Here is a 25036-nt window from a genome sequence, read left to right as displayed (position 1 = left end):
ATAAACCATGGGTTATGAACAACGTAAGTTTACTTCTCACAGTTCTGGAGGCTGCAAGTCCCAGAACAGGGTGCTGGCAGGGTTGTGTCCTGGTGTGAGCTCTCTCCTGGTTCACAGACGGTTGGTATCTTGTTATATGTTCCTGTTGTGGAAAGAGAGTGAGCTGGCTCTCTGGCCTCTTCTTATAAGGCACTAATCCATTTACGAGAGCTCCACACTCTTGACCTAATTACCTCCCAAAGGCCCCACCTCCAAATACCATCACAATGAGAATTGGTAAGTTTCAACACATGAATTTTGAGGGGGAAAATTCAGTTCATAACACTAGTAGCTCAATGTAGCTAACTGCGTACAACACAATTTTGTTTACCTTGTGATGCACTTTAGTGTCTAAGGTCTTAGAAAGCTACTACAAAAAAATGAAATACATTTCGCCTAGAGATATACATTGAGTGAGAAGGCCTATGTAAAATATTAAAAGGTGATACTATAAGGCAAGTGTACACGAAGATATAGGCCAAAACAATTCATATTTCTTTTTTATTAGTTATGAATTTTATGTATGCTACTTTTTTCTTTAATATTATTTTTAATATTTTGTTTTGTTTGTTTATTTAGTTATTTATTTCCTCACCTGAGGATATACTTAATGCTAAAGAGAGAGGAAGGGAGAGAGTGAGAGAAACATCGATTGGTTGTCTCCCACATGGGCCCCGACCAGGGATGGAACCTGCAACCTAGGTATGTTCCCTGACCAGGAATTGAACCCACAGCCTTTTGGTGTATGGGATGATGCTCCAACCAATGTGAGCCACTCAGCCAGGGCTATTTTGTTTTATTTTAAAATATTTTATTATGGCATTATGGGCTGAATTGTATCTTCCCCAAATTTACATGTTTTAGTCCTAACACCCAGTACCTCAGAATGTGATTCGTTTTGGAGATAGGACTTTTAAGGAGGTAATTAATTTTACATGAGGCCATTAGAGCGGGCCCAATGCACTTGGACTGGCGTTTTTATAAGGAGAAGGAATTTGTATGCAAAAAATACACCAGCAATGGGTGTGCACAGAGAAGAGACCATGTGAGGACAATGTGGCCATCTGGGAGCCAAGGAAAGAGGCCTCACAAGAAACCAAACACGTGGACACCTTGATCTTGGACTTCTAGCCTTCCAAACTGTGAAAAAATAAATTTCTGTTGTTTATGTCACCCAGTCTGTGGTATTTTGTTATACAGCCCTAGCAAACTAATATATGTGGGAAATTGCAAAATTAGGCAGAATTACAAAGAACATCATAATGAAACCCATAAACCCATCATTCAACCTCAACAGTGATCACCTCCTGAACACTTGGTTTCATCCATATTTCCATCTGTTCCTCCACAACTTAATTATTAAGGAAATTTCAGAAACTATATAATTATATATATTTTAGCATATATTTATAAAAGAAAAACACCATTTAAAAATGTAACCATGGTATAAATATTACACCTAAAATTATTAATACTTTCTTAATATCATTAAATATCTAATTTATTGTTTACACTTCTAATTATATCCTGTTACAATTTATAGCCTTTCTCACCCATCCCCATATTTCCTTTTCTCTCTTGTTTCTGTTGCTATTTATTTATAGAAAAAAACTAGATTGGTTGTCTTTCGGTTTTTATAGTCTGAATTTTGCTCACTGCATTATGGGGTGTAGTTTTACAGATTCTTCCCTTGTATTTACTTTTCTGTAAATTGCAGAATCCAGCCTTTTGGCCACATTCAGGGGTTTTGGCAAGGTGCTTCATAGGGAGTAGCATGTTCTTCCATGGGGAGACGTATATTGTTCAATTATCTCACTTTTAATTATACTAACAGTTAATGATGAATGCTCAGATCCCTGAGGAGTTTCAAACCCTTATATTCTGTTTCTATCATATTTCATCATTTACTAACTGTAATATTTCTGTAAAGAAAAACTTCCTTTCATCTACCGTTCGGTTGCCCACATTGTTGGTAATTTTACTATTTGACAGATGCAACAGTAGACCTCTATATACTGTTAAACAAATTGCATTGGATAAAAGCTTGATGTGAGAGGAATTGGAAATAAAAATTTAAAAGCGATGTAGGCATTTTGCCTGATTTATATGGCATAAATGTGTACTCTGTTTAAAACTGTTACTTAGGCCAGCTCCCTGCAAACAGCGGGATGGTTCAAGAGTTCACTGGTGGATTGACTTCTGTTTAAAGAAATCACATTCTTAGATTTTATCCATTTATACTGCTTTCACCTGGTAATTGAAATTACTACCATTGACAGCACTTATGCTTCCTTTTCTTTTTGATTGCACTTGTATTATTATCATGATAATGACATTTTTTATGTCTACAATAGAGTTTCTTGCTAAAATACCTCAGAGGATCTAACTCACCTATACTGCAAATAAAATGCTAAAAAGCTTAGTGCCCTTCTTTTGTCTGGAATTAAATACACTTTGATTCTTAGTTTGATTTTTCCCTGCCATACTAGAAGCAAGATCTCAAAACTCTGCTTATTAGTCTTCTCATGTCTACTTTGGTAAAGAAGATAAGTTGTATTTAATGATTCTGAGTTAAAAAATGCAATTAAGATTGAATATAAGCTGTGTTAACAATAACAAAAAATACCTTTGACTCTTAAGAACATAAAGTCAGTTGGCAGACTGTGTACGTCTGAGTAAAATAAGGAGAGTCCTGATAGAGAGAAACTCTGCCAACCCAAGAACCGGGGAGACCCAGGCAGTTGAGGAAGCTATTGCCCATGATAACACAGAACTCTTTCTGAGTATGCTTCAGATTAAATTGTCATGTTATATTTTGATTTCCACATTGTAGAGAGAATTAGAAAAAACAGAGAATGTCCAAAGTAAAACGGTGACAATGGCTGACTAAAAATATAACCTAAAAAGAGAAACTGAAAGTTATTTCCTCCTGAGGGAAGATTCAGAAGACACCTTGCTCGCCTCGGTTCTGTCTTTGAAGGGTTGTCATCATGAGGCCTCTAACCCTCTCTCTGTTAGTCCCCACCGCACAGAAGGATGTGGTTTGAACTGGGAGTCCAGAAGCCCTAGGGGACCTCAGGATATGGCTACAAGTCCTTGATCCCTGTCTCCCAATTATTATCTAAAATGTCATGGCTCACACATATATACACTAACATTTTTCAAACATGTATAGATGTAGTTGTGGGTACTAAAATGTAAGGTCATATAAAATTGTTACTAAATTTATAGGGGTTTTTTTTGTCATCATGCATTTTCTCAAGTCGAGGGGGTTGGTGGTTTGGAAATTACTTTGCAGTAAGGAGATCCTCATGGGAAACCTCTGATATGGAACAGGAGAAAATGATGCTACATTGCCAGGCGAAGTAGTGAAGTTGATGCCTAGACCAAGTTGGAGCAACTCAGCGTATTCCTGCAGTTTTGCTGGGGAGCTTACAGTGCTTATGGTAGAGTGGAGAAGTGAAGACATTCTGACCACAGTTGCCACCTACTTATGCCCTTGACTCTCTGCAGAAAGTGAGACTGGCCCAACCCCACTCTGCCATACCCTGGGGCCAAGAGAAGGCATGGGGCTGGAAGCAGCTTCACCGTCACTGAAGACATCTTGCCTTGCTTTCCTTGAATCAAAGTAGAGCGCTTTGGGCCTCTCTCTTCTCGCGTGCACCACAGATTCTTAAGTCGTCATGGCAGCTCTTCCTGACAAGTGGTGATTGGCCTCCTGAGTCTTCTCAAGAGTGCGCAGGCCTCACCACCAACTGACTGGAATTGGCACTTCACATGGGATCAGTTTGCCATTCCTAACCCAGAAGCTCTGTCGAGAATATAGATGGTGAATGACCACACCATGGACCAGCTTAGGGAAGGTCAAATGTCTGGCTTACCTAAAAATGAGAGGCTAATGACAAACAGGGCAATATTCAACAGAGGAGGAGGCATGATTTATAGTCCCCCGAGAATGGACATGCAATTTCCAGCTCAGGAGATTTTTAAATATAGAATATAATCATTTATTTAGATGCAGAACTACCTGAAGGCAGGAACCTGATGTAAATACCTTTTCTAGCTTGTCATTTTCCTGGTGCAGTGATTTCATAAACTGTTTTGGGCTTCCTAATTTTGATTGAAACTATCAGAGCTTTGCTTTAGTAGTTTATTACCAAATTTTATTACTTTTCCCTTTGGGTAATTGACTTCCTGGATGTCATTGTACATTCCATGAACAGATATGAAACTGACATCTAAGATGGTGTTACATATCTCCTATTTTTCAGAGGCAATATCTGTGTCAACTGCTTTTTTAGTTACTGGTTTTGACAAATTTTTAGCAAGTTATTGCAGTATTTTACATGATTTTTTCCTGGTTTTAAGAGGCTCCTAAAAATTAATCCTATGAATTTAAACATTAGAAATCTTCTGAATTAAATACTCCATACATAACTATGAGTAAATTAAATAGTCACAGTTTTTCTCAGATGCTTCTTCTAGAAATTAGGACTTTAATTCTATGTGTATTAATTCCTGATTTTTCTGTTAACAAGCTTGTTGATTATACAAAGGAAGGTCTCAAGATACATATTCTTTAAAACTTTTTTCCACATTTTTTATTGTTGTTCAAGTACAGTCTTCTCCGTTTCACCCCCACAACTCCCCTCCACAACAGCCATCCTGATTTCCCGCCCTTGATCCTACCCCCCTTTGGTTTTGTCTACGTGTCCTTTGTACATGCTCCTGAAAACCCTTCCCTCTTTCCCCTCCATTATTGACTCTCACCTTTAATAATTTTTTTGTTTTTAAGAACAATCTAACAATAACCAGAGGGGAGTGGGGAGAAGATAGTGGGGATAGGGGTTTACAGGAACTACTATAAAGGACACATGGACAAAATCAAGGGGGAGGGTGGAGGTAGGGGAGGGAGGGGGGTTCGGCTGGGGTGGGGTGGAGGGATGGGGAGAAAAGACATACAACTGTAGCTGAATAACAATAAAAATTTAAAAATATATAAATAAATATAGAAACTATTAAAAAATTAAAAATTGAGATATATTTTATTTATTTATTTTTAGAGTGAGGGGAAGGGAAGGAGAGAGAGAGGAAGAGAAACATCAGTGTGGGGTTGCCTCTTGCATACCCCCTATTGGAGACCTGACCTGCAACCCAGGCATATGCCCTGACTGGGAATCAAACCAGCGACCCTTTGGTTTGCTGACTGCACTCAATCCACTGAGCCACACTAGCCAGGGCTATTCTTTAGTAATTGTAAATGTTTCTGTGTGTTTGCAGCTTTAACTGTTTATGAATTTTTAAATCAGAATACCTTGAGGACATTGAGATAATATAATTTTGGAATTATAGACATTTGGGTTATTTACATAGTTCTTTTTATAGTTGGTGTAAATATTTAAGATATATTAAAAAAATCAAGTACTTTTTCAAGTTTTAAAAATTTTACTTTTTGCTCTTAATTGACTTCTGGATGAAAGGGCAATTTTAAAACCTTCATTAAAACACATTAACAGAAATATAAGTTATTAAAACCATATATTTAAAACATCCATAATTATAGGTACATAATGGATTCTAGTAGTCAAGACCAACCTGATATGATAAATTATTGTTATTATTATTACTTTTACTGTTCCTTGACAGACTAGGATAGGCACAAATTTTTTTCTGGCTTTATTGGAGTAAACTTGAGAAAAAATAATTGTACATACTAAAAGTGTTCAACATGATTTGATATACAGTGTGAAATGTCTACCACAATCAAATTAATCAACATATTCACCTTGTTGGGTGTGTGGGTGAAAATGCTTAAGATCTACTCTCTCAGCAAATTTCAAGTATACAATAAAGTTTTATTAACTAGTCATCATGCCATACATTATATCCCCAGAACTTACTCATCTTATAACTGACAGTTTGCTCCCTCTGGCCAACACCTCCCCATTCCTGCCTCCCCACAGCTATTGGCAACCACCACTCTACTCTCTTTCTCTGGAGCATATAGTTGTTCTATTTTTAATTTTTTGAGGAGCCTTCATACTGTGTTCCATAATGGTTGTACCAATTTACAGTCCCACCAACAGTGAGCAGGGTTTCCCTTTATTCTTCATCCTTGCCAATACTCACGTCTCCACTTTTTGATAATGAGGTAAAGTCTCATTGTGGTTTTGAATTTGCATTTCCCAGTTGGTTAATGATGTTTAACACCCTTTCCTGTACCTGATGGACATTTGTATGTATTTTTGGAAAACTGTTTATTCAGGTTCCTTGCCCACTTATTAATTAGAGTATTCTTTTTGCTATAGACTTGTGAGATTCCTTGTATAGTTTATTTATTAACCCTCATCAGATATTTGGTTTTCAAATATTTTTTTTCCTTTTCTGTATGTCATCCTTTCATTTTGTTGTTTCTTTTGCTCTGCAGAAGTTTTTAATTTGATATAGTTCCACTTTGTGTTTTGTTTTTTTTTGTTAATTGTGTGTTTTGGTGTCATATCCAAAAATCATCTCTAGACTAATGTCAAGGAGTGTTTTTCCTAAGCTTTCTTCTAGGAGTTTTATGGTTTCAGGTTTTACATTTATATCATTTACCTATTTCAAATTAATTTTTATAAGTGGTGTAAGATATGGTATTTAACTTCATTAGGGTGTCCAGTTTCATTCTTTTGCATGCGAATATCCAATTTTCCCAACACCATTTATTGGAGAGACTATCTTTTTCCATTGTGTGTTCTTGGCATCCTTGTCAAAGATTAGTCGACCACATGAGAGGGGACCCAAATACCCCCGGAATTTACTTATAAAAAATTGTGTGTTTATTCTTACATGTTTAAACTTAAGTCACCTTCAAAGTACTCTCCATTTGATGCAGTACACCTGTTGAGACATTTTTTCCACTGCTCAAAACAGTTTTTGAACTTGTTGAATTTGATGCCTTTTAGTGCTTCTGCCATTTTTTGTTTCAGCTGTTCCACATTGGCAAAATGTTTCCCTCTGAAGACATTTTTCAGCCAGGGCAACAAAAAATGTCACTTGGGGTGATATCAGGTAAATAGTGAGGATGGAGCTTGGGGATTATGGCATTTTTGGTCAAAAACTGCTGAACACTCAGTGCAGTGTTGGCAGGTATACTTGTAAATCATCCATCATGAAATGGACAAATACATTGAAAGAATTGTACAAAAAATTCACTAAATCTGAATTCGGCCTCTCACACCACCACCAACTGGTACACTGATACAGATGTGTTCTTAGAACACTCACCTAGTGGGGGAAGCCTGTATTACAAGGGGTTCGCCCTCCAGAAGATAATTCTGCTTTTTTATGTGTTGGTTTATTTCTAGGCTTTTTATTCTGTTCCACTGATCTGTGTATCTTTTATTTTTTGCAAATTTCATACTGTTTTGATTACTATAGTTTTATAATATAGCTTAAAATCAGGGAGTATGATGCATCCAGCTCCACAGGTCTTCTTCAAGATAGCTTTGGCTATTCAAGGTCATTTGCGGGTACATCCGAATTTTAGGATTGTTTTTGGTACTTGTCTGAAAAATGCCATATGAATTTTCACAGGGATTACATTGAATCTGTAGATTACTTTAAGTAGCATGGACATTTAAAAATATTAAATCCTTCAGTCCATTAACACAGGTTAGCTTTCCACTTATTTGTGTCTTCAATTTCTTTCATCGGTGTCATAGTTTTCAGTGTAGAGGTCTTTCACCTACCTGGATAATCCTTTATATTTTGTTCTTTCTTTCTCAGTAAAGCTGTTTTTACTGTATAAAATTGCAGGTTATTTTTGTATGTTGATTTTGTATCCTGCAATTTTACTGAATGCACCGATTAGTTCTAACAGTTTTTTGGTGGAATCTTTAGATTTTTCCCTGTGTAATATGTCATCTACAAACATAAAATTTTACCTTTTTTCCCCCTGAAGTCTTCTATTTCTTTTCCATACCTAATTGCTCATGCTAGGCCTTTCAGTACTATGTTAATTAGAAGTGTCGAGAATGGACACCCTTCTCTGTTCCTGATGTTGAAGAAAAGCTTTTAACTTTTCGCCATTGAGTATGATGTTAGCTGTGGGCTTGTTATATATGACCTTTATTATGTTTGAGGTATATTTCTTCTCATGTATATAATTAGTTGAGACTTTTTATCATTAAAGGTTGTTCAGTTTTGTCAAATGTTCTTTCTGCAGTTGTTGAGATGACAGTATGATTTTTATCCCTCACTCCATTAATATGGTATATCACATTTATTTGTGTGTGTTGAACCATCCTTGCATCCAGGGATAAATCCCACTTGATCATGGTGTATGATCCTTTTATTATGCTGTTGAATTTGATTTACTTGTATTTGGGGGGGATTTTTACATCTATGTTCATCAGTGATACTGGCCTGTACATTTCTTTTTACATATTATCCTTATCTAGTTTGGGTATTAGGGTAATGCCAGCCTTGTGAAATGAGTTCAGGAGTGTGCCCTCCTTTTCAGACTTTTTCTAAGACTCTGTAAAGGGTATCATTAATTATTATTTAAATGTTTGATAGAGTTCACCAGTGACACCATCTGGTCTTGGGCTTTTCTTTTTTGAAGGTTTTAAATTATTCAATCTTCTTACTAGTTAACAGTTTTTCAGATTTTCTATTTCTTCATAATTCAGTTTTGGAAGTTTGTATGTTGCTATAAATTTGCCCATTTCTTGGAGGTTATACAATTTGGGGACATTTAATAGTTCATAGTCACTTGTGATCCTTTGTACTTCTGTGGTATCAGTTGCAACATTTCCTCTTTCATTTCTGATTTTATTTATTTAGTCTTCAGTCTTTTTTCTATTTAATATAGTTAAGGATTTGCCAATTTTGTTTATCTTATCACAGAGCAGATCTTAGTTTCATTGTTGTTTTCTAGTCTCTATTTCATTTCTGCCTTATTTTTGTTAATTTATTCCTTCTGCTAACTTTGGGCTTACTTTGTTCTTCTTATTTTAGTTCCTTGCAGTATAAAGTTAGGTTGCTTATTTGAAATCTTTTTGTTTTTTATGTAGGTGTTTATCACTATGAACTTCCCTCTTAGAACTGCTTTTCTTGCATCTGATAAATTTTGGTATGCTTTTTCCATTTTGATTTATCTCAATATACTTAAAAATTATTTTCTGATCTCTTCTTTGATCCAGTGGTTGTTCAAGAGTATGCTGTTTAATTTCCACATATTTGTGAATTTTCCAACTTTTCTCCTGTGATTAATTTATAGTTATAAATAACTATACCATATACCATATTTTCAGAAAATATACTTGACATGGTTTCAGTCTTTGTAAATGTGTTACGACTTGTTTTGTGACCAGTCTTATGGTCTATCCTGGGAAATGTTCCATGTGCATTGGAGAAGAATGTGTCTTCTACTACTATTGGATGAAATATTGTATGTGTGTATGTTAGGTTCATTTGACCTAAAGATGGTTCAAGTCTATTATGTCTTTTTGATTTTCTTGCTCTATGATGTACCCATTTTGAAAGTGAGACAATGTAGTCCCCTAGTATTATTGCATTGCTCTTTATTTCTGCTTTTAGATCTGTTAATATTTGCTTAATATTAGGTATTGTGATATTGGATGCATATGTATTTACAATTATATCCTCTTGGTGAATTGATCCCTTTTTCATTATATAATAATCTTCTTTATTTCCTATTACAGTTTTTGACTTAAAGTATACTTTGTCTGATATAAGTATAGTTCTTGGTTTCCATTCACATGGAATATCTTTTCCTATCCTTTTACTTTGAGTTTATATGTGTACTTAAAACTGAAGTGAATCTCGTGTAGACAGCATATAGTTGGGTCCTGTCCATCAGCTGCTTTATGTCTCCTTATTGGAGAATTTAATTCACTTACATTAAAGTAATTTGATAAGGATGGACTATTTCCATCTTATTGTTTTCTGGCTGTTTTGTAGTTCCTTTGTTTCTTCCTCTTTTGTTGTCTTCCTTTGCATTATAATTTTCTGTAGTGTTACGCTTTCACACTACAGAATGTTAATCTTTCTCTTTTGTGTATCTATGATAAGTTTGCTTTGTGTTACCATGAGGTTTACATAAAACATCTTGTAGTTATAATAGTCTATTTTAAACTTATAACAAGTTAACTTTACATACAAAAACTACCTTTTTACTCTACTTCCCCCACATTTTATGCTTTTTATTTCACAGTTTACATGTTTTCATACTATGTATCCATTAAGAAATTATTGTAGCAATACTTATTTTAATACTTTCGTCTTTTAGAGTTAAACAATTTATATACCTTTACAGTATTAAAGTATTCTGAATTTGACCATGTACTTACCTTTACCAGTGAGTTTTATGTTTTTGTTTTCAGGTTACTGATTATTGTCCTTTCATTTCAGTTTGGAGAACTCGCCTTAGCATTTCTGTAAGGCAGATCTAATAATGAACTCCCTGAGTTTTGTTGGTTTGGAAAATTCTTTACTTCTCCATTTCTGAAGAATGTCTTTGCTGGATTAAGTATGTTTGGTTGGCTTTTTTTGGTCTTTCAGCCCTTTGATTATATCATCCCACTCTCTCCTGACTTGCAAGTTTCTGCTACAAAAATCTGCTGATAGACTGATGGGACAGGGAAATCCCTTGAATGGGAGAAATTCTTTTTTTCTTAAGGAGGACTTTTTTTCTACAGACTAACACATATGAGAAAGTAGAAACTGACTTGATATGTTTTTTTCCTACTGCCTGCCCTCTGGCCAACTTGCTTATCTGCTTGTTGAAACATCTGCCTCATCTTCAGAGTCCATTCCATGGAAATTTTATTAACATCATAAACACAATGACAAATTGTGCATTTTGGACTAGCTTTTATCTGAAGAGAAGAAGTCAAGGTTTCATTGGCAGTTAGGAAAACCCATTTTTGATCCTGAATATAAAACTTTATTTCTTTGCCCTGATACTTGCCTCAAGTAGTATAATCTTCCGTCCAGCCCGGTCATGAGGTGTTTGGGGTAGTGAATGTTTCAGTATCTGCCTTCGATAGCCAGTGATCCTTTAGTGACATTTAGTCCTGTAAGTAAACATTACATTATGTGTGTCAGCTTCTGAAAACAAGATCCTAAACATCACCACCTTCTTTGAGGATTTCACTATCCAGAGGGGGAAATAGGCACAATGAAAACTAAAACGTAATGTGTAGGTGCTGTAACAGTAGTGACATCACAGGGCATGTGTCACTCTGCCCTTAAGGAGTGTGTGTTTATGTTTCTAACATCCTAGTAGTTCCTATTCTTAAAATGTTTTTGTCAAGGTTCACGGTTGACGTTCGTTTTAGAAGTTAGGTGTGCTGTGTTAACGTGCTTAGTTAATGTTTTCAGGGAGACACATTATTTCACCTTCATTTTATCCCAAACAAGTCATGAATGAGGAATTTTGTCAAGAGTAGCAACAGTAGTTTTGGGGGGCTTCTTAGTTGGAGGCTGCTGAGTTGTACGTTGAGGACACTGAAAGTCACAAAGCACAATTCTCCTTTGAAAGGCATAGTCTTCTGGGAGAAGTAACATTTAGAGAAAGGACACATATGATGTAGAAGCAACTTAAATTTTTGCAAGATTCTATAGTTTTTAATGTGCCATCATATTTATTCTTTATGGTAAACCTGTTGGGCAGGTTGTTGGAAGCACTTGTTTGATAAATAAGAAAATTTAGTGGTTTCCCACAATTACACAACCAGTGTGTGCCAGAGATAGCACTTGAAGCCACCTTTAACTTTTAAAAGCACTTTAACTTGATAGCACTTTGTAACTTGACTTAGTAAGAACTGAGTAGCTCATGTAGAAATCAAAGTAGTCGTCTTCACGAGCCCTGTCCACACACCAGTGAAAGAATCAGGACCTGGTGTGCAGCAGAGACGTGGAGTCTGGCCTGGGCCTAGACCAAACGCTGAGCAAAGAACAAAAATATGAAAGTCTGAGTTGAGAAAAAACCAAGAAACAGAATCAAAATGGAAATTTAACATGCAAACTGTTAGGGGTTTTGAGAATAGACAGTGGGAAATCTGGGGATGTGTGAAGTCAGCTTTTAGCCCAGCTCAATTGTAAACTCTGTTTTGAGGGCTGAATCCCTTCCCTTCTGGTCTTCCAGGCACAGAGCATTCTGAATCTAAAATTTAATGCAGTTAGTAAGGTGTAGGGATGTTTGTTTGTATTTTGCATGAATTACACAGTCATATGTTAAGGTTGATGTATAGCTGAACCTATTGCATGTATTTTATTTCTAAGATTTATATTTTAGAACTTCATTTTTTGAACTTTGTTGATGAAATGTCCTAGATCTGCAATATTTTAAGTACTCAGTAGCCACATGTGGCTAATGGTCACCACATTGGACAGAATGGTAAACATAAATTCTTTTTAAAAATGTATTGCAAAGTAATACATGCACATATAATAATATTCAAAGTGTTTAGAAAGTAAAAAGTGAAAACAAAAGCATCTTCCCCCATCTTTCTCTCAACCTGTGTTTCTCCAGTGGTATTTACTACTAAAAGTCTTGTATCCTCTCAGGGGAAAAAAGTGTATCCAGCAAAATTTTATATGTGTATGTTTTTTATAGATCACAAAATTGATTATATTAGGTGTGCTGTTTGGCATCTTTTAAAAAAATTAAAACTCTGTCTTTGATATCCTAATGCAGCAATATATTTAGCTCTAATTCTCTGTTTTAGAGGTTTCATTGTTTGGAAATGAAATTTATTCATTCCATATTCTAGGCTTTTGTGTTGTTTTCCTTTTTTATTTTTTATTTTGCTATTCAAATATTGCTGTAATATATATGGCCATCGTTGAGTATGTTGTAGGGATGACTCCTAAAGGTACAATTGCTGAATGGTCCTTCACGGCAAGTGCTGTTTCTAAGCAAAGAAGGAGTGGAGAATCTGGCGTGAGGGTAGGGCACAAACAGTACAGACTGGTGGAAAAGGGAACCAGAGATAAAGTAACAGTAAAGAAGCTCTAGCTGTGAGAGAACATGATAAATATTTGTATCAATAGTCTTAAGGGTAGCCTTTAAATTTATTCAGTACCATCCCTCCTGGGAGTAGTTAAGAAAGCTTTAAATGTCAATATATTTTATATGTATTATCAATATATATACTATACACACACACATATACTATTGTGTTTAGTTTTATTATAAAGATATTACATATTTATTATATACAGGATGGAAAATGTAAGAAAATACAAAACAGAAAACTAATTTCACCCATACTCAGAGAAAACCAACATTAATACTTTAATCTGTTATTTCCATGTATTAGTTTTTACACAGCTGAGATCATACTGTACATGCACATGTTTATGTGTGTACTTTGCTTATCATCTTAATCTTGTTGATTTTCTTTTATTACTCTTTGCCTGATTTGTTTTTTAGGTAATAGAAATCTAACATTGTTTTGGAATGAATTTGGGTACCAGAATAACGAGGACACAGAGAGGTCTTTAGATTCTATTCAGTATCAAAGAAGACAAGTGATGGCCATCCCATTCATGATTCAGTGTGGTGAGTGTTGAATTTCATTCTAATTAGCAATCACTCGGTGAGTTTCTAAACACGCGAGTCGTTGCATTCATAAATGGGCTGTGAGGGAGACAAAGGTGGTGGGTAAGACCTGATTTTTACTTTCAATGAGGTTAGGGTCTGGGAACGAGATTAAAATAACCATGAAAATAATTATAATAGTGATGAAATTAAGATAAATGATGTAAAAGAGGAACAAATTTTTTCGAGGGTTCAATGGGGAAGAAGGGGAAGTTGAGGTAAGGCTTCATGACAGAGGTAGCCTTTACCATGATCATTAAAATAGAATTGTAGTAGGCAGAGATGTAGTGGGAGATAGGTGTTAACATCAGGTGTACATTCAGCTAAAATTTGGGGGGTGGAATAATAGAAATAGTCACCTTTCTATTTCTAATACCTAGTACTGTGTTAAATACAGGGTCTGGCACAAATTAACACCCCTTTTTAATTACAAAATCTTTTATTACAAAATCACAAGCATGTAGTTCTGTAACAACAATTTCACTCTCAAGCACGCCATATGATATTTTAGGTGAAATGTTCGAATTGCTGTCCATCTTGTGCGAGACATTCACATACCCCACCAACCACACTCAAGCAAGCCTTACTTCTGCTGGACCCCATATGTAGTTGGTACTTAGTAATTGACTACTGAATGAATGAATGATGAGTAAATAATAGACAGAAATATCAGGTTGAATAAACACGTTAGAGGGCCTGAATGCCAAAATAAGTAGTTTTTACTTTGATAAACAATGGAGAGGCACTGGACATTATTCAATAGGCATCGAGCACTTACTGTGTTCCTCTGAATACACCTTCTAGCCACTCTACAAAGGGTTAGAGAATTAAAGATACTCTCTACTATCTGCAAGGACTTTGCTGTCCTGCAAGGGATCAAAACTAACAAATAAAGCATGCTATGGTGTTTAAAATGTTGTAGTTACTTACACTGTGCCAAGTGAACACCTCCCTAACCTTGAGCCGGGGGTGGTCCTAAGAGGACCTGATGGGTCTGATGTGTGCAAGGTATGAGCAGAATCCAATTTCCAGCATTGTGAAGCTACATGAAACTGAGAAAATTCCTTAATTTCTCTAGGCCTCAGCTTCCTTATTTATAATGTGAGGTTAGTATTTATAGCTATGTCACACAGTTTTGTACAAGTAAAATGTATTAACACATATAAAGTTTACTAAGTGTTTAGGATAGTGTACTAAGGTTCTCCAGAAAACAGAATTAATAGAATAGGTGGCTGGATGGGCACACACTATGTTCTATATTATATACATATAATATATATGTAATATATATAATATATATGATCTATATTATGTATATAATATCTACCATATGTAGTAGATATTAATTATAGAGAATTAGCTTACATGATTATGGAGGCTAACAAGTCCTAAGATCTTCAGTCAGCAAGCTAGATACCCAAGAGGGACACTGGTTTAATTCCAGTTAGAGTCTGAAGGCCTGAGAATCAAGAGACCCAACGACACAGTTCTAGCCTGAGTGTTTGACAGGCTCAATACCCAGGAAGAACTGATTTTTTAAACTTGAATCAGAAGACAGAAAAACTAACATCCCAGCTGAAGAGAGGAAGGAGAAGTTCTTTTTTTACTCTCAAGAGGGCCAGCCTTTCTTTGTTCTATTTAGGTCTTCAACTGATTGGATGAGGCCCACCCACATTAGGGAGGACAATCTGCTTTACTCATTCTACCAATTCAAATGTTAATCTCACTCAGAACACCTTCACAGACACACTCAGAATAGTGTCTGGCCAACTATCTGGGCACCCCATGGCCCAGTCACATTGACATAAAATTAACCATCACAGATAATGTGTAGCATTGTTGGCTTTTATCATTTTATGTATTTTAATCCTCAGTGACCTTTTTAGGTAAGGACTACTATTAACCTCTTCTTACAGATGATGATTCTGAAACATAGAGACATAAGTTATCCACAATTATAGACATCCTAAGTGGTGGAGCTTATTCAGGTTCTTCGCCACAGTGCACACTGCCTCCGTTTCAGATGAAGAGAGTAGAGTTTACCTAAGAGCTGTTAATGATGTGTCTGGAAGGAATTCAGGGTTAATATTAAGAAAAGCCTGGAGATGAGGTCATATGGTTTTTGTACTGCATGGCTTATTTCACTTAGCATAATGCTCTCCAGTTCCATCTGTGCTGGGGGGTAGGAGCTCCTTCTTTCTTTCTGCTGCATAGTATTCCATCATGTAAATGTACCATAGTTTTTTGATCCATTCATTTATTGGTGGGACCTAATCACCAAAACAAACAAGCAAGCAAAATATAACCAGAGACATTGAAATTTAGAACAAACTGACAGTAACCATAGGAGAAGTGGGAGGGGGAAATGGGGGGAAAAGGAGGAAGGGTTTTCAGGAACATCTATAAAGGACTCATGGACAAAACCAAGGGGGGGTGGGATCAGGGGTGGGAGGTCGGGATGACTGGGGTGGGGAGGAGTAGTGGGGGGGGAAATGGAGACAATGGTACTTGAACAACAATTAAAAAAAGTAAAAAAAAAAAAGAATAGCCTGGAAAGAGTGGAGTGCCTTGGTCCTAAAAGCAAGGAGGGACTGAAAGGTAGAAATGGACAAAGAAGTCAAAGAAAATGGGAAAGTCAAGGCACTGGAAGTCTTCATGTGGTTTATGAAGAGGTGGAGAGGGATCTACTAAAAATTTTCTGGCTGAAAGTAGCAAAAACCAATTGAAAAGAACTTAAGCAATAACAACAACAAGAACAACAACAATTGGTTGGAAGTGTCCTAGGTTAGTTCATAGAATCCTAGCTTAGTTTGCAAAGTGCAATGGAATATGATCAAGGATTCACTTGTCTTTGGCTCAAAAGATCCCTCATACTTTTGGTGTATGCAACCAGACATCTTACTATGATGGATTTACTTCTGACTGTGGTGTTTCTCGTGTGTGATTTTGTTGTGATTATCAGATCTTTGCCTGAAATGGAGAGTCTTGCCGCTCTCTACTAATTATCAGGAAAAAGAATTTGTTGACATCTGGATTTGTGCTGATAATCCTAACCGCTTGGAAAACAGGTAACTTTGATAGTTTTCTAAAGTTCTTCATCTGTATTTAATTCCTAAAATACATATGTATGGAACTGGAAAAAGTCAGCTGCAGATACATTTTAGCTTAGTGGCTGTCTTCCCCTAGAATTCTTTCTAGCACTCTGCCCCCTGTGGAAAGAGATTTCATTTGTGTGCTTTTCCATCAAGATGAAAGAGACCTGCATGTAATGATTTGCAAAAGCTGGGGTGTACAGCTCTGTGCTTTCACTGGTAGGAGTCTGTGACCGGTGTTTAAGAATTCTGCCCTTCAGTTCATTTTCTCACAGCATAGTGCCTCATCATACAGGAGTTTTATCCAGAGGGTGTCTCCAGGGGGCCTAAACTGTTAGACCATGTGCCTTTTCTGTTTAAGTCATATATTGATTTCATTGCTTTGTGCTCTTGGAGGAAGAAGTTCAGACTAAAACAGGAAAAATACCGATTAAATATTGATGAATGTGTTATTATAAGCCCTTTTAGACTCATTCTTTTTCTTTCAGGGAGGGAGAAGAGTTAGTATGCCCCTTTAATAAAAGTACTCCCAAGTCAAGCATTGCTCTTCTGTGGAGTTTGTTCCTAGTCCTTTGGACTGTGTAAGTCAATCAATATTGCTCATATAGACATTAGGGTAATAGCTCTTGTTGGATTATTTTTATCCAGCCTTGAAAAAACAAGCAAATAAAAAATTAAAAAAGAAACCCTTCAGAAACTGCTATTAAAGCCCCAACCACCTGCAGTCCCCAGGTTAATCACATTTAGAATCTAAGAAAAAAACATCAGATGACAGGAATCTTAGATTTCACTTTATCCAGGGGTTTTTCAGTTTCCTTTTCTTGGTTTGCAGCAGAACCTGTTCACCCCCCTCCAAATAAAATTTGCTTCAGACCCAAAATATATGAAACAGATAAAAAAAACCCAGAAGTGTCCTGCTTTGAACTGAAGGTTGGGAATCTGGGGGCCAAAGGCTCCATCCACTTTACATTTCTGTTCGCCACTCTCCGCAAAAGGCCTAGAGATTCAGGGAGCTTATAAAACACTGATCTAGTTTCACTTCTGCATTTTAGAGAAGTGAAAAACGAAGCCCAGATGGTGGCTAAGAAACCTGTTTATGAAGCCACTAGCCAAGGTCTTTCGATTCCTAACCTGATTTCAGCCCTAACTTGGAACTTAAATTTAAATAGGAATGAAGTGTTGGCCTAGTTTCAATATTAATAGTCTGATATATAGTGTTTTCATTGTCAGTGTAATTGTTTTTAGTGAAGCATTGTTTAATAGAAGGATTTTGTTTTGGTTGGCTTTTCAATTTCTGTGTGGAAAAAACCTGTGTTTGAAAATGTAAATAAAATTGATGTAGCCCCAACCCTCAAAAAATAGTTAATCATATTGATCACTTACTGTGAGCTAAGACCTTTTCATACAGTGTAGGACGGTGTTTTAGAGTTTAGCCCCTGGAGACAGGCTGCCGGGTTGGACTTGTAGCTCCATTAGCCGTGAAACCTTGGGCAAGTGTCCAGTTTCTTTTTAACTCAGCTTTCCGTCACCTAGAATGAGATGTAATAATAGTTTCTTTTGCATCTTTTCTGGGTCTAGCTGATCACCTTGTAAGGTCCGTCAGCTATGTCCCTGGTCACTCGGAGCCCCTTGAAAACAGGCGGTGAGAATTTTGGCCCCTCTCCACAGATCTAATTTAGAGATAAGGGAAACTGTACAGTTACTTACACTCTTACCCTCTTCTCTGTGAACACCGGTGATGCCTTCAAAGAGCACTGCTTCAAAGCTGCATCAATTCTGTCTCTTTGACACATCAAAACAGTGCCACTTGTGATGACAGCCAAGATAAATTTAGCCATGTTGACAGAAAACTGATGGACCTTAAAAGTCTAAAATGCAGAAAGTCTTTATATGTTTATAATTTCTTCTTAAGTCCTTGATTCTTTAAATATATGGACATAATTTTGACCATCTGCATTTTATATCCACTAAAAAGATTATGACAAAAATATGCTTAAAGTGACAGCAAGAGTTTTAGGGGAGATTTAAAGAAAAAATTCCTGATTATAAAGGCATTTACATAAGAGTTGACACCCCTTTATGGGAGATCATTGACAGCAAGTAGACTTGGTGGTTTTCGGGGGAAACAAACTGATCCAATGACCTCACTCAGTCCTTTGATTCAATATGGTAGGCTGGGCCATGCACGCTTTGAGAATATACTATGGAATAGATTATTATTAGACAAAGCCCTGAGGAGTATGTGCCATTGGATTGGGGTAGAGTCACATGAAGTTGGTGTGTTGAAGTGATGAGAGGTGGAGCATCGTTATTTATTAGGCAACATTTGGTGAATGGAAGGACAGACTAATGGGGTGAAAAGTGGCATTATCTGTATTTACAGAAAACATAGTTTGTCAGTAGTTAATTGCCAGTTGTCGGCAGGGTTAATGCCAGTGAACAGCATGTGAATGAACAATGTGAGTAACCAGAACTTGTGTAGGAAACATAATAACAGCTCTCTTTTACATAGCAATTACATATGATATCTCATTTCATCTTTACAATAACCCCACGACTTTCTCTGCTTCTCAGAAGAGAAAACAGTGAGGCTAAGAGAAGTCCTGTGACTTATCCAGGGTGCCTCCCTAGAGCTGAAACTTAAAGCCATGCTTTTGAGGCAAAACATGTACTCTTGTCGCCGCCTTACCACGCCCTCTCTCTGACGATATCCTTTACGTTCGAGAAAGCCTCGCTCCAGCCTATTCCTTTATGATGGCACCATACCCCGTTTTACAAACGGTGGTCTCAGAGTTGGTGGCTCAGGCTGGGTGAAGTGGAGCCCTTTTTTTCCAGACCACCGAAGCCTCTTTTTGTTTTCCACTGGAAGCATGGAGGGAGGTTAGATGTTTGTCACAGTACCCACGAGAGAGCTGTCAGTGCGCTTCCATTACATTCATGCCCTGTATTTATCTGCATTGAAAGTAGGGATCACGAGCAGAGTAAAACTGACTATCATTTGAGCCAAAAAATGTTTGAGTTTTGACAAGGATATTAAAAAATACCTATGGCTTGAATTGTATATTAAAATTTAATTTGTTTCCAAAAAATTTTTGAATACAAGTGAATGACTCTCACTTTAATAAAAATACTTGTGGTTTTCCTTTTCCAAATAAAAACTTAATGCTGCCCAAGGTTCCTCTCTCCCATGCAACGGAAACCTTGTAGGTGCCGCGCCACAGATGTCCTCATCTCAGCTCTGCGGGTGCTGCACGTGCAGAAGGTGTCCGCTGATGGGTTTTTCTGCCACCTTTCTTTGAACATAACAATAACAACAAATACCATATGTGGGTGGAATTGTTTTTTTTTTTCACCGTAGTACTTGAATTTGATCTTATGGTAGTTCTTCTCTGTTAGTGGGGGCAGGAAATATATAAGCTGCAGCTCCCCCAACATGGAGAAATCGTGGGTTTGATCTGCTTCACGTTTCCTGCACTATTTCAGATGGGAGAAGGCCCTCTCTCTATTCTCAACCTCCTCCCCACTCTCCTCGCCTAACGTACATTTATTTCGCCCTGTCCCTCTTCTTTTGGTATGTACATAATAGAAAAATCCGTGTTTAACACAGGCTCTAAGAATTGACCTTAACATTTTGACCTTAACAGCACATACCCAGGCATGAATCAAAGTCATGCCCAGGGGGCGTTGAACCTCTTATCCCTGCCAAGCCGTGATCCTGAAGTGAACAATATAATCTCTCAATTTTTCAACAGCCTGGCTAACTCAGCTCCCAGAACATAGCCACAAAGCCAAAAGCAGGGGGGAAAAAGTCCTCAAACCTTCTAAATCATATGTCTCAAAAGTCATTATTGTTTTTTGTAGCCATAACGAGGGAAGCCCTCTTTCACAGCCTGTTATTGTCATTTACACACAATTCTACTTGATGCTATAACACATGTGCTAACCCACTAGTGATTAGAAACAGCCCATCAGTAAGGCTGGGAAGTGGAGTGATCACCAGCAGCAGACACACTGACAGCAACAGGGAGGAAAGTCTGTTGAAGCAGGGGGCACGTCACTGGGGGGTTGTTGAAAGACTCCACCCTGCCCCCAAGGCTGTCAGTGAGCAGGTTACATCACAGCAGTCACCGTCTTCACAGTGATCCTGAGTCACTGTGCAAAGCATCCCTGGGTTCCAGACTCACAGATCCTTTGCACAGTACACCAGCCGAATTATTTGGTGTTTTGTGGACAGACATATGGCTCTCTGTCCCTAATGTGTTGGGGGAAAATGTTTAGCAGGAATAAGATATGCTTTAATTATGTAAAAACATTTGTGCAAAAGGTCTCATTCATGATAATGCAATATAAATGAAGCATTAGTAAATAATGAAGAGTCTCTCATTCTGGTAAATATATATTACCTTTCACATTTTGCATTAAGCTCTTTTTTTTTCATTAAGCTATTTTTTTCATGCAAATTGGAGGTTTAAGGTCATGTATTACCTAAAGTCATTAATACAGTGCTCTTCCTTTATATTCAGATTTTGGATATAGGACATAATGAGTAAGTCCTTGTAGAAGTGAATAACCTTTTAGTAGTAACCTAATGAGTAGTTTTATATTTCCTCCTGATGTTGTTACCTTTTGTACTTGGTGAATGCAAAGTTGCCATCAGAAAGAATGCCTACCTCCCATCCCCCTGGGCACCATGAGCTCGGCATGGCTGTCAAAAAACAAGCGACTTCAAGAGTCAGTCCAAAGGTATCAGAATCGCCTGGCGGAGCAGCAGCCACAAGTAAGCAGTTATTAATTCTTTCCAAAGTTTACGCGGACGCTTGAGCTGTTGGTGTCATGTGCGCAAATTGACTGATGTGGTGTACCCAGGTAAGATGGTGAGCCTCTTCTCCTCTCCTCTTTTGTCTCCTTTTAATTTTGGATCTCAGGACTGTTCTAGAGGTAAGCGTAAGTGCCCCAGCGGTCCAAACAGGGAGGAGAATTCTTAAACACTGCCATACATGGATACCTAAGTCCAGCTGCACACCAGTGCATGTGAGGAATGGGGGAGTTTATTTCCATTCTGCGAATGCACATAAAGCCTCATAGAGGTCAGCCCTCATGTTAAAGGTCACATGGTCAAGGTCACTGGCACACCGATCTGTATGACACCAAAGGATAGGCTCATTTTACTTATTCCTTAAGGGTGGATTTTTGATGCAAAGAGTTCTTTAAAAAAATATTAGCCTATTAATACAGAAACTCAGAATCATATTTAATTGTTAAGAAAATGCAATAAATAAAACATTACTATCAGTAAATGTAGGTAACCATGACAATTTCAAGTGAAGGGAAACGTGTCATGCAGAAATATTGTTTTAATCTCTGATCTAATATACTCATTAGATTTCTGTTTATGGATTCAGCACCCAAATTTAACATTTTCTAACTATAGCATGTCACCTTCCTCAAATGGAACTTGAGAAGGTCAGCAGCCTATGTCCACATGTCTGACCCCTCCCTAGATATCAAGACATAAAATGCTCATTCAAATAGAAAACACTTTTGCAGATAGGGAGTTAAGACCCCCTAGACTTAATGCCGTATCATAATGTGTATTCATGGGCTTTTACAAGGTGATCTTTCTTTTTCTACCATAGTTTCCTTTCTTTCCTCTCCCACCTTGCTAGGGATCTGCCTGCAAATCAGCTACCGCCTGGATTCACAGCCAATGGAAAGCTGACCTTCCCCTTCTAGCCTGGAGTCTCACGGTTTCTTTAGGTAAAATACTGAGAGTCACTCCGGAAACACATTCTCCAGGGCATTCCCTATGCCCCTAAAAGCGGCTCAGCTTCCTCCAGTTTTAGAGCCTGTAGTCGTGGGTTTGATAACAGGTCAGAAATAAAGGTATCACAGCCTGTGGTTATTTTTATAAACAAGTAGGTAAGGTCAGATCTTTCCACCGTGGAATGTCTTAATCTGTTCTGTGTCTTATTTTGTTTACCACTCTTTGTAGCTCTGTGAAGGCATTCAGCACACCCCGAATTGCTTTTATCTTTGTTGGATTATTTTTCCCTATAAAGACCCTTGGAAGTAATAGTGCCAATCATAAAGTTTTAATTGCCTTTCTGTTTGTTTAAGATTGGATGCTTTATTCATTAGTGAGATAGAGATTTTAATGATAGCCAATGGAATAATAGATTTGGGCCATCTATTCTGCTTATTCTTTTTTTTTTTTTTTTTGGTAGCTGATTTTTTTCATAAAAAGTTGAGCCAGGTTTATAGATTCAGTCTGTTTCAAATATAAAGAAAATGTTTAGCAATACTCAAATAGAAACCTACTTCTACCAGTTCAAAGAACACAGACCCCTCACCATTTTTCCTGCCCCCTATTGTGAAAATGAGCCTAGCATCTCATTATCAGGAAATAATTAGACACATGCCATGTAGTGATGGTTTGCCCGCCTCCTGCTCTCTCTCCCTGCTTCCCACTACCAGTGCCCACTTCCCCATTGACCAGACCTGTGGAGCTAGTACAAAAATGGCCTAAATTTGCACACCCCATTTCCTACTGTCTTGTCCAGATCTAAAAAATGAAGAGCTGACAAAGTAAGTCAAAGGCCTTCTAGAACTCAGAATCTGTGGTTTTGTGGTTCTGTGGTTTTGTCACTAACGTGTGGGAGGAATATAATAATGGCAAGGTAATATTATGGAACTAGTATCAGAAATCAGCAGCTACAGCCTCTTCTCCACCCCTCATCCACCCTACTGGGGTGTAGAGTGACTAAGTCTAACTTCTAGGAGCAACACCCACAGGCTACCCTAGTTAGAGAATGCTCAAATGAGTTAGGAACTCCTTTGGTAAAAGAGGTATTCCCATGATTGGATCTGTTCTTCTAGGAGAAAATGAAGTAGCTGAGTCCAAAGCTGTCATTTCAACAGATGGTATCTTACATAATTCCCACCACATTCCAGCTGGTTACAACAATTATAACAACAGAGGGAAGGGAAGGTCAAAGAGCTTAAATCACTTGAATCAGGCCACACATCTTCAAATGGGGAAGTTGGAATTTGTTTCGTTTTTGCCTCATTGTAGCACTGCTCATAATGTCACAGGATAGCTACAGACACGAAGGACCTGAGAACAATTACAAAGGCAACAAACTGATGTATTGCAAGTCATATTTGTTAAGGGAAAAACATTGTTTTCCCTAATAAACCTAATAGAGTTCAAATTCAACAATTGATAAGCTGTGTCAGCAAGCCAAGACCCTCTTTCTAACCTGTGCTTCTGAAACAGTCCGTTTCACTTTCTCCTTTCTGAGTAAATGAATGAGTAATCTGTTCCCAAACTGCTTGGTTCCAGCTCAGTCCTTAGTACCCGCCATATTCTATACTGAGTGACAAGTGCCACCTGCTGGCCAAACAATGAAGGCAATGAAGCATTTTCATTTTCACTGTGCCTCTTGAATTGCTCAGCTACTGATCGGCATATCATGTGGATAATTGTTTTTCTGTTTTTCAGTAAACCCAGACAACAATTTAAAACTGTAAAGTAGAGTTATGGAATCAATTTCTCCGACGCTGACGACCTTCCAGTCCTCAACATCCCCCCTTTCTTAGTTTTAACTCACAATTTAGATTCTTTTCTACCTTCCATTGTGTGACAAGGACGGATGTGTCACGGTCATGCACAAGAAATATATCAGTCAGGGACACATTTCATTCAGAGTTTTTTGTATCACTTTAAATACACTTGATGCTCTCAATCACTGTAAGACAGACAATAGTTTGATTTTCGGAATGAAGCCCACTCTACGCTTACCCATTTGTAATTACTTAATATTAATGGGTAGTATGTTTCTATAATCAATATGTTTGTGCAGATGGGCTGTATTGCCTATATACTCTCTAGATCTTTCTGGGTTAATCTTTTCGGATCAGGTAACTTCATTTCCTACATACAGTATGTCCAGGCTCTCTCTTGCCCGACACTGGTTACTTTTCTGGCATTAGTGTTCCCTCCTGTAGGGCTCTCCCTCGCGCTGCTGTTCCTCATGTGTGCTCCCCACTTCAGCGCTGCTCTGGGGGCCCGCCTTCCTGCTTCTTGTCTGAAGTGGCATCTCTCCTCTCATCCTTCAAGGTCGGAAACATATGCAATTCCTCTGTGAAGTCTTTTCTCATTTTCCTTGTCCTTGATGCATGTTTCTCTTCAAGCATGTTTTACTTTCTCCCTGGTATTGTAGTTACTCTTGTACTAATGTCTCCTATATTAGACTGTACAGTTTTTGAAAGAAGGGACCATTTTTATTTATCT

At 37.5% G+C, this 25036-nt stretch overlaps 1 protein-coding gene across 1 annotated transcript in view; it reads left to right on the top strand.

The window, feature by feature from the left end:
- The window catches only part of MORC1 (MORC family CW-type zinc finger 1), a 156393-nt gene that overhangs the window by 75693 nt on the left and 55664 nt on the right, over positions 1 to 25036 (top strand). Inside the window, exons 14-16 of the mRNA XM_071220772.1 lie at positions 13484 to 13612; positions 16614 to 16719; positions 21391 to 21520. Of these exons, the coding sequence (XP_071076873.1) occupies positions 13484 to 13612; positions 16614 to 16719; positions 21391 to 21520 (365 nt within the window). The remainder of the gene's footprint in view (positions 1 to 13483; positions 13613 to 16613; positions 16720 to 21390; positions 21521 to 25036) is intronic.

This window comes from Desmodus rotundus, chromosome 2 (assembly GCF_022682495.2).
Source record: "Desmodus rotundus isolate HL8 chromosome 2, HLdesRot8A.1, whole genome shotgun sequence".
Taxonomy (NCBI): Eukaryota; Metazoa; Chordata; class Mammalia; order Chiroptera; family Phyllostomidae; genus Desmodus; species Desmodus rotundus.
The sequence above is the reverse complement of the archived record's forward strand: the minus strand, read 5'-3'. Positions and strand labels throughout refer to the sequence as shown.